The 11,073-nt window shown below is 36.7% G+C and overlaps 3 protein-coding genes across 3 annotated transcripts; all 3 read right to left on the reverse strand.

Annotated features, from left to right (window-relative positions):
• Positions 1–674: 674 nt before the first annotated feature.
• On the reverse strand, positions 675–7,460 carry LOC135781012 (histone H4). Its single transcript, XM_065291323.2, has 2 exons — positions 7,322–7,460; positions 675–892 (listed from the first exon to the last, which is right to left on the reverse strand). The coding sequence occupies exons 1-2, from the start codon at positions 7,456–7,458 to the stop codon at positions 718–720; spliced, it is 312 nt and encodes a 103-aa protein (XP_065147395.2). The 5' UTR covers positions 7,459–7,460; the 3' UTR covers positions 675–717.
• Positions 7,461–7,828: 368 nt separating this feature from the next.
• On the reverse strand, positions 7,829–8,673 carry LOC141281501 (histone H3). The gene has a single exon (XM_073813315.1). It carries the CDS (start codon positions 8,614–8,616, stop codon positions 8,206–8,208), a length of 411 nt encoding a protein of 136 aa, XP_073669416.1. The 5' UTR covers positions 8,617–8,673; the 3' UTR covers positions 7,829–8,205.
• Positions 8,674–9,855: 1,182 nt separating this feature from the next.
• Positions 9,856–10,252, reverse strand: LOC135787966 (histone H2A-like). Its single transcript, XM_065297880.2, has one exon. The coding sequence runs from the start codon at positions 10,240–10,242 to the stop codon at positions 9,856–9,858; it is 387 nt and encodes a 128-aa protein (XP_065153952.2). The 5' UTR covers positions 10,243–10,252.
• Positions 10,253–11,073: the final 821 nt, after the last annotated feature.

Genomic DNA, 11,073 nt, shown 5'->3' on the forward strand with positions numbered 1-11,073 from the left:
AATATAATAATAGAATTCGCAAATTTAAGGCACTGTTTAGTTATTTATTTTGCAGAAAAACGTGTATTGATTGAATGAATGAATGAGTTTATTTTATATACTTAATCAGGGACAATTCACAGAAAACAATCTAAGAAAAGAAGAGATGTCAAGCAAGATCTCGTTACGTAAAGGCTTGAAAGCAACGTTTTCAGATAAATGTTATCGTAAAAGAGATGGTGTTTGTTTTTGCTTATGTTAGCTATCCATTTAGCAAAATTAAAAACTTGTATTTGTCGAGTCGATGAAGACGACAAAAAAAAAACAACATAATATACATTTCCAAGCAGCGCGTTATAAAAGTTCGCGTTTAGAAACAAATAATGAAAGCCCAGCGCAATGAGACGGCCAAATTAAGGTACCTACAATAGATTACTGGTAGATTTTAATCTTGTCGAAGAATATGTTTTGTAGTTTGGAGCTCTCAGTGGAAACGTCTGGGCAAATTCGTAATCAACACTCGCAATAAATAAGTCTGAGAAGGATATAATAATTAATCGACATATATAACTGGACAGGAGAGATGAAACTGAGAACAAAGAAGTTTGATCGGGTCACCAGCTAAATAATTCAACTTAAGGTTCAGCACGCATAAAACATTAGAATTCTCATCTCTTATTGTGAAAATATGGGTGGCTCTTAAAAGAGCCGTTTGGGTTTGCGTAGAACTTCAGACATTTAACCTCCGAAACCGTACAGAGTGCGACCCTGACGCTTCAGAGCATAGACGACATCCATGGCGGTGACGGTCTTTCTCTTGGCGTGTTCAGTGTAGGTGACGGCGTCACGAATAACGTTCTCCAAAAACACCTTCAGCACACCGCGAGTCTCCTCATAGATCAGACCGGAGATATATGGCAAGCGAAAAGGGTCATATTAACGCAATAAATGAATCGCGTTTACATCCAAACGCCGTATTTAACGGCGTTTAAAACAGAATTTGCGCCGCTAAATACGCCGTCGGGATTCCAAACGCCGTAAAAACCGCGCGAAAATCGGCAACAACGCCGTTATTTACGGCGTTTTATAATCCAATCAATGACGCCGTTTTGAGACGCCGTTTGTCTTGCCATTTACGCCGTAAATAACGGCGTTATCTTCTGTCAAAGACGGCGTAAAAAGCGGCGTTTGCTAGTGGTATAATGAGCCCCTCCCATCAATTTCCACAGCCAGTAGGTTTGAACCGTTCTTACCCAATCAATGATGAACTGAGTCAGGCCAGAGCAATTCATACTGATCATCCATGATGAAATAAGTGTTTAAAGATTACATGCATGCGCAGCATATCATAAATGGGCAGCAAATTATAGTTTTTTTCTCTAACGTTACTAAGATTAAATATATTACTATAGTAGCTTAAGGAAAATACTGCATCTCTGTATCATGTTAAAATAGGAGCGGTAATAGCACACCAACCTCATTTAAGGTGTCCCAATTATTAAGTAAATACCTCGACATTAAGTAAGGGGTTGAAATATTTCACAGCTTTGAGTAAACATGAAATCCCACCTGGTGTAACAGAGCCCAGATCAACTGTATAAGTCGATTAGTTATGAGCCGTCTCAATTAGCCTGGTGGTTAGAGCATTCGGTTCAAATGTCGAAGCTGCTGCGGTTCAAGTCCAGTATGGAGCGGATTGAAATTCTTATAATTTTGTTTTGTTTATCAACATCGCTTATTTTTTAATGAGACTGTCAATAAGAAAGGAACGCATAGAATAAGTATAATATAGTTTGTATATATATAAGTGATATTTCAAAAATATGTTATTTATCATACGCAAAAGTTAAGGCTACTGTCCACCGACATATGCTGTTTGAAGACAATTGTACGATTTTTGGAATGAAATACTTTTGTTGGTATTGCTTATTTCTTATGGATCTTAATCTCCATACATAAAGCCGTAAGCCGTGTGAAAGAGAGAAAGAAAGATGGAGAGAGAGCAAGCTGTGTTTACATGTGTTTGTAAGAGGCTACAAACTTTGTATAATAATATAATGAGAATATTTATAATATTTATCTGCGGCAATAAATAATCCATTTGAAATATATCAACATGTATTTATTCATTTGCTGGATGGTATCAGCACTAAGCGAAAAATTACTAACACTGAACTGCAATAAGTAAATGAACTAGTGTGCCCCGGCTATCAGTGGTTAATTCGGTCTCTTTTTCTATTAAACAATTTTATTAATTCACTGTATTTATTTCTATATTTGTTTTGGAAATGCTTTATTTTATCAAATGAATCTGCATGTTTTTATTGATTTTAAAGTTTGCCATTTAAATGGAACGGGCGGACTCGCAGTATTTCTGTCATGTCAGTTAAACTTGATGGAAATATGCGGTCCAGCAAAAAAACTAAATATTTTTAGATCATGTAGGCTAATATTTTAATTATTAAGTGTATTTGTTAAATAAATGCATTATCTGACAATCAGCATTTGTGATGGGACGCATCTTGGTTACTTTAATCATTTCCGTAAGTACAAATTATTGCTACAACATGATATTTCACACATCGTATGTGCTTCTTATTTTATAACAACAATATATGGCCCTTTTCTATTCTAACACGGACGGTTCTATTATACAAGATTTAAATTTTTAAAAAGATAAAAAATGTGATTGATTGAGTCTGTGAAGAACTGACATTCATAAAACCCAGCCCTGGGCTGAAGTTTAATCGATCAGCGCTGCGGATTATTACTGCAAAGTTTTGAGATTTTTCAAAGAATAGCCATTTGTGTAATAGTTTTAAATATCATTGCATAGAGCATTTTGTATTATCTAGCAATTGGATGGAAATGTGAAAATATTACTCGTGTATTACTCGGAGAGCATTAGAATATAACAAAATATGTTTGCAGTTACATATTAACAATGTCATAGTCATGTATATTTATTTACACTCTTGTGAGTTATTAACAACAGCAAAAATATTCTCTGTCTAAAACATTTTCTTTTAACATCACGTTTTTTCTGAAAAATTGTACTTTCGTCACTGCTCTCCCCTAAATAAAATCCAAACTTCATTGAACTATTTAAAAAAAACACAGCAGACTGCTCACAATATGGATAATTTATGGAGTCCACCTGTTTAAATACTGTTAAAATACATGGGTTATTATTGTACAATAAAGTAATACTTTTGGTCCACATATTGGTCTTTCCGGGCAGCTTACTCGATTACTTGTAAAGTAGGCTACATTTCTTGTATTTTAATCAATATATTTGAGAATGTCACACTTAGCCTATTTAAGTTTTAAAAACTGTAATAATTGCTTATTTAAAATCAATATTATTTGTATTTAACATCAACTTAAAAAAACTTTAACTATGATTTTTATTAAATATTTTTGGTTAAACATGTTAACATTTTATTATTTGAGTAAATGAAGGAAGCAAAAAAGTAGATCATATGTTAATTTAAAAATCACATCAGGGCCAAAGGTTTTTAATCAGCAGCAAACTGCGCCTCTTGCTGGACAACAAACACCGCAGGAAAGTAATTTTACCCTTACAATATGTAGTCTTTTTTGTTAATGAAATATTGTCTGTTTCCTTGCGTATACAACATAAGGTGCATTTATCTAAATACTTTCGGATTCTGTAATATTACCTGTACAGTAACAAGCAGCTTTTTTGCACATACTGCTAGAATAATCGTTTTATTTTACGTATATATTCAGGTCACCAAATTGTTAATACAGCTGTGCTACTTAAAATGTGTGTCAAATAATCAATTTCTGATCGTTTTATTACTGCACAATGTGGCTGTATGCAGCTTAAGGATTTTGGACAAATATGTTATTTAATGTTAAACTGTGAGAGTGGCGCTCTGTGGCGCTACAGGGATTTGAGCAACGTCCAGAATCACAACAGACAGCCGCCGTCAGTTGCCCCCAGTGTGTGTATATATAGAAAATAATGTGTTTGTATTTAAATTACATTGCGCTTTTCGTCTGGTGTGCCCTTCAGACGCGTTTCACTCCTGCTTTGCGACAAGCTTTGATCTCACCCGTCTCTTCATGACTCTCCACTGACTGCATTTAAAACATGTTCATTTAAATAACGTTACCTTTTCAATGTGTGCAGGTGCATGTGTTTAACTTGTCAAATTTGACAAATAAATGTTCGATAAAATAACCTGTCGCTTTGTTTATCATTGATAATTGATGGTTCAGTATGAAATTGATAAGCTTCACATTAAGTAAATCAAATTTTTTTAGTTAAATAATACTCACAAAAATGTCTACATCTATTTAACATTTCTTTAGGATTTTTGATTACATATACTCAATTTTTTGTGATAGAAAATACATTTAATTATTGAAATATACTAAATGAACAGATTTCAAATTTACTCCATATTTTTAAGTGTATAAATGAAAAGTTTTTAAAGTGTATTACACAAATGGCTATTGTTTAAAAATTCTTAAAACTGTGATCACTTTTAGTAATAATCTGCAGCGCTGATCGAAAACTTTAGCTCAGGTCTGAGTTTTATGCAGACCAGTTCTTCACAGACTCAATCAATACTTTTTTTAGACCTTGGTTGTAATATAACCTTCCATGTTGGAGTAGAAAAAGGCCATACATTGTTGTTATAAAATAAGAAGCACATGTGTGTGAAATATTTTGTAGCATTAATTTGTACTCACGGAAATTATTAAAGTATAGTCAAACCTGTTCATTAAGGAGCGTGCCAATACTTTGTCATGACAAAATTATAAGACTTTTTTTCTGCGTATTACAAAAGTGCTGAGTGTCAGATAAAATGCATCGTTTTAACGAATGTGTAACCCACACAACACACAAGGTTACTGGAGTGCAATTCTCTTTATCGCCTGCAGCTAGCGCAGGGAAATCACTCTGCCTGCAGGTTGCCAGGCAACCTAGTAAACAAACACACTTTCCTCCGGTTGAAGACGTTGCTTGAAAGTATCAAGAACTGTTTGAAAGCTGTGAGAGAGAAAGTTAAGCTGCAGGATGTTGAGTTTTTCAAGATACCTCCGATTGGTTTTTTAGAAAGGGATAGATCTGAATCTTACCCTGGCGGTCAGTGGTGAGCCAACCGCAGAAGTGAATGGACCAAGAGCCTGGTGTGGCCAGCCGTGGCATCTTTGGACCTATCATCATCATCCTTTGCCTTCATTTTAAAAACAGATAGTGAAGAGAACATATACTTCAAGAAACACTGAGAACTTCCATGGACTCATTCTTCATTTGAGTTATTTATTTTGAGTTTATTATGCACTGTGCACTCAGGAAGCCGACTTAGGTAGGCAGGGAATGTAAATAATTAATTTATTTTTTATAATACACTTTATAATACATTTTCAAATTTACCTGTTTTGTGTTGTCTGTTTTCTGCTAACCTTTTACTATTTCAGGCTCCGTAGAGCTTCTGATACTAGCCCATATCTCATTTTTAATACTTAAATTAGTTATTAATTACACTAATTTGAGACAAGGGGTTACAAGTGCACATAATAGTCAAAATATTAGCATACATTTAGGCCTACACGTAAACTGAATATATTTAGTTTTGCTGGACCGCATGTTTATATTTCCATCAATTTTCGCTTAGTGCTGAATGCTGATTAGTGCTGATACAATCCAGCAAATAAATAAATACATGTTGATATATAGTTCAAATGGGTTCTTTATATATTATTGCAGATAATTCATATACGAATATAGCCAACCAATATTTGTTCTGTCTCATTATATTATTATACATGTAAACACAGCTCTCTTGCGCTCTCTCCATCTTTCTTTCTCTCTCTCTCGCTCTCCACATGGCTTACTATGGCGTTTGAGATGCATAAAAAAGCAATACCAACAAAAGCATTTCATTCCAAAAATCTTACAATTGTCTTGAACCAGCATATGGCGGTGGATAGTATAGCCTAAACGGAACAGCAGTCGATCAAAATATTAGAAACATGCACACCCGCTGGCCGTTCGTCCAAGAAAGTCAGCGGAGGTGTGGGCATTCCCGTAATTTCGGTGGTTTTAAATATGCATAAATATAAACATAAATATAAACACATAAATTTGCCTATTGAATTTGCCTAAATTACTTTTCAAGTACAATGCACTCAAAATGAACAAAAATGACTAAGGAAGAACAAAAAGTTAGTTAAGTCCAGTAATTGTCCGCATACTTCATGATGAGCACTGAAGAAAGCATGGATTGAAACGTCTGCTCTCCAGTCTGTTTTTTATACACTTTGCACTGTTGTCACTTTTGCATAAAATATTTTTGAAATATCACTTATAGACTATTTACGAAATTTGCTAAATTGCATGAACATTAAAAATCTCTTATTCTATGCGTTCCTTTTTATTGACACACGAAAAAACAAAGAACGGCACACTGCTACTATGGCTCTCAATATTTATTATTTAAAAGACAACGTTTCGACCAAAAAGGTCTTTGTCAAGTCAAACACGAAACTGAACATGAAACAAAACAAAATCAAAAGAATTTAAATCCGCCCCAAAGTGGACTTGAACCGCAGCAGCATCGACATTAGAACCGAATGCCTTAACCACCAGGCTAACTGAGACAGTTCATGACTAATCGACTAATACAGTTGATCTGTTAGACCAGGTGGGATTTCATGTTTATTCAAAGCTGTGAAATATTTCAACCCCTTACTTAATGTCGAGGTATTTACTTAATAATTGGGACACCTTAAATGAGGTTGGTGTGCTATTACCGCTCCTATTTTAACATGATACAGAGATGCAGTATTTTCCTTAAGCTACTAGTAATATATTTAATCTTAGTAACGTTAGAGAAAAAACTATAATTTGCTGCCCATTTATGATATGCTGCGCATGCATGTAATCTTTAAACACTTATTTCATCATGGATGATCAGTATGAATTGCTCTGGCCTGACTCAGTTCATCATTGATTGGGTAAGAACGGTTCAAACCTACTGGCTGTGGAAATTGATGGGAGGGGCTCATTATACCACTAGCAAACGCCGCTTTTTACGCCGTCTTTGACAGAAGATAACGCCGTTATTTACGGCGTAAATGGCAAGACAAACGGCGTCTCAAAACGGCGTCATTGATTGGATTATAAAACGCCGTAAATAACGGCGTTGTTGCCGATTTTCGCGCGGTTTTTACGGCGTTTGGAATCCCGACGGCGTATTTAGCGGCGCAAATTCTGTTTTAAACGCCGTTAAATACGGCGTTTGGATGCAAACGCGATTCATTCATTGCGTAAATGTGGACCTTCTGGCTTGCCATAGAGATACGCTTGACTCCACCACGACGAGCGAGACGACGGATGGCGGGTTTGGTGATTCCCTGGATGTTATCACGCAAAACCTTGCGATGACGCTTAGCGCCTCCTTTGCCGAGTCCTTTACCACCTTTTCCTCTTCCTGACATGATTTCAGACTGATGATCAGTAAATGTGAGAAATACGGTAGTGAAACATGACTTTACAGTTGTCTACAGGACCTAGTGGAAACAGGCTAAAATGAAGGCGGTGCCTTGTGACGTCTCACAGTAAAAGCCAAGAGCTACATACTGAATTTTAGCTTTCGATTATTAACTGATCTAAACAGACATCTTTAAAAAGAAACATTATTGTTTATTGTAGAAAAGTATATGAATTATATGAAATCATCTGTGCTTGCTGAGTGATTTTAAATAAATGGGGTGCATGCTTCTGATAAACGTGCTTATAATGAAGATGTTTTTCAAATATCAGATTGTCATTTTGTCGGCAATTTTTTTATTTTATTTTTTTTGAGTCATAGAATGTTTAATTTTAAACAACAATTGTGACGTTTACGACGCTTCTGCTACCATGTACCGGTCAAGATATTCAAAACTTCACACTACATTTCTTTGGAGAAAAGTAAATTGATGTTAAACAATATGCCCATGCTACCTATACAAATAAAAAGTCCGTGTTACGTTCAGAAAAATACTACTTGAAATCGTACACAATTCCCTCCCTAACATGCTTTCATAGAGAAAATACGATTTCATTAACAATTTTATAAAGAACACATACTTAAAAACACAGAAAACCTTTGTAATTAAAAAACAATGGAAAATTTCTCATTCAGTGGAATTGTGGTGGCTCTTAAAAGAGCCTTTAGTATGTGTGTGATGCAATTTTTGAGTTTATGCACGTTCTCCACGAATGCGGCGGGCCAGCTGGATGTCTTTGGGCATGATGGTGACCCTCTTGGCGTGGATGGCGCACAGGTTGGTGTCCTCAAACAGACCGACCAAATAAGCTTCGCTGGACTCCTGCAGGGCCATGACGGCGGAGCTCTGGAAGCGCAGATCAGTCTTGAAGTCCTGGGCGATTTCTCTCACCAGACGCTGGAAAGGCAGCTTACGGATCAGCAGCTCAGTGGACTTCTGGTAGCGGCGGATTTCTCTCAGCGCTACGGTACCGGGCCTGTAACGATGAGGCTTCTTCACACCGCCGGTAGCTGGGGCGCTCTTACGGGCAGCTTTAGTGGCGAGCTGCTTCCTGGGCGCTTTGCCTCCGGTGGATTTACGAGCGGTCTGCTTTGTTCTTGCCATGATCACAAAGAAAACTTTGCCTTTCGACGCATAAATGCTCAGCGTCTCTCTGCAGGCTGTTTTTAAAGACAAGTCTGCCATGAGCTCAGAGGGTGGCGACAGTGTACTGGCATATGATTGGCTAATAGGTGACGTCAAAGTATACAGCTGGTCAATGACTGTGCGTCTCCAGGAATGTGCCCATATTGTACGGAAATAGAAACCGTGTATCATGTACTTCTGATATGTTAGGCAGTACTCTGAAGAGAGAGAAAATTGAAGAGGGTAACAAAGAGCTCTGTAACTTTGAGCAACCTGTTGAGTTTATCTGGAACACAGTCTATAAGCAAAGCAGTGCTAGAGTATCTAAAAGAAACACAACTAGCAAGAAGATTTTAGCTCAATTTAATTATTATTTATTTATTCATGTTACTTTTATACACATTTATTTTTGACTTCCCAATGTGACCACACCTCAATCCAATAGATGGCGATAATGCACAAGATTGTAAACTGCCAAAAAAAATCACTGAAGAAGAAGACGACTGTGCGTCTCCTGTTTTCAAACAAGCGGCGTTTCCCGCTCGAAATCCTTTGTTCACTTACAAACAGCGGTTCAAGCGGTTTTAATGCATCAACGATTTATTATTAATGGTTCAATATTAAATACCTTACTGTTCTAGAGAGATTAAGCTGAAACAATATAAAAATGCATTAGACAAACTTACTAGTATGACCGCATTCACAAGACGATTTTATTATCTTATTATCATGTGCCAGCACATGTGAACTTAAAAAGCTACAATTAATGTTGTGGGTAACTCAAACACGGCATTGCACATTCGGGGGATTTTTTTCTTTTGTTGTTTTCTTACAGGATATCATCCTACACACTGTAAAGAACATTAACATGGCCTTACAATTTATTTATTTTAAAGACTAACATTAAAATGAAATCAACAACTTAAATGAAACGTTAGTATGATCAGTGATTCGCTTTTCCTTGAGGCCCACTACTCTACACTTTTTGTTCGTCTCTCTTATCTGTCCGACTCCGTTCAGTTCATAAATCTCTACTGAACTGATTGTTTTAATCAGATGTGTTAAGATGTACAAATTATGCAGAACAGAAGGCCTCCAATAAATGCTGCCTTTAAATTCAGACCAGCATAAAAGAACTAAAACAAATTTCACTCTTTTATAGCTCAAGTGGGTGGCTCTTAAAAGAGCCTTTTGTTTAGTTTTGGAGGATTGAGTAGTTTACTTTGCTTTAGAGGGCTTCTCGGTCTTCTTTGGCAGCAACACAGCCTGAATGTTGGGCAACACACCGCCCTGAGCGATGGTCACGCGACCCAAGAGTTTGTTCAACTCCTCGTCGTTACGCACTGCCAGCTGTAAATGGCGGGGAATGATGCGAGTCTTCTTGTTGTCACGAGCGGCGTTTCCAGCCAACTCCAGGATCTCAGCAGTAAGATACTCGAGCACAGCAGCGAGATAAACTGGAGCTCCAGCACCGACGCGTTGTGCATAGTTACCCTTGCGAAGAAGTCTGTGAACACGGCCGACGGGAAACTGAAGCCCGGCTCTGGATGAACGAGTCTTAGCCTTTGCTCTGGTCTTACCACCGGTTTTGCCTCTGCCGCTCATTTTCAATTGAAGGATTAATGCTTTCTTATAGAAATACAAAAGTAAAGTAGCGCAATGCTCTGCTGTTTTCAGTATTTAAGAATGCTTGCCACTCGCCGATTGGTTAGATTGTGTAGAAAGTTTAAACCAATCACTGAACTTCCCTCCAAAAGATAACGCCCACCCTTCCTTCTCCTTCTCTCTCTGATGTTGTTTGTATTACAGATATATTAATAATGACAAAAAAACGACAAAATCTTAAAGCTTATGCCACAGTTTCACAGCCCCAGTGACATATTATATTCAGTGCTTTATCCATCACCCAGCACCTTGTTTTATTCCACCTTAGTGTTTGTCATTGTGTTATTTTGTTGTTTTATGTACACGCTCATCCCAATAAAGCACCATTTCATGAAGTCAAATATATGTGGCAGACACAATTTGTCCAAGACAACTTACAGTGCATTACAAATTGTATTTAATTATATGGTTTTACTACAAACATCTTGGCTAGTTAAAGACATTTGTGGCTACTGTGGTTTCACTACATATACTGTATCATGACACATAAACATGCTGTCTTAATTGTATTTATACAAATGCAGATTGTTTGTTGTTAATAATTGCTGTTATCTTTATGTTTTGTTTAAATTATAGATAACTTAATAGCATGAGCTATGAGTTACTGATCAAATTCCCCCCTTCACTGGGCTGCGTTTGAAAGCTCTAAAATGCTGCCTCAGAACGCATGAAGGCGAGTCCAAATCCAATTTTTGCTTTACTTCCTGACTCCTGAGATACTTTCATAAATTATATTTTTAAAGCCAGCATGGTGTGTGCAGTGGGAATGTG

The sequence above is a fragment of the Paramisgurnus dabryanus genome, chromosome 23, assembly GCF_030506205.2.
Source record: "Paramisgurnus dabryanus chromosome 23, PD_genome_1.1, whole genome shotgun sequence".
Taxonomy (NCBI): Eukaryota; Metazoa; Chordata; class Actinopteri; order Cypriniformes; family Cobitidae; genus Paramisgurnus; species Paramisgurnus dabryanus.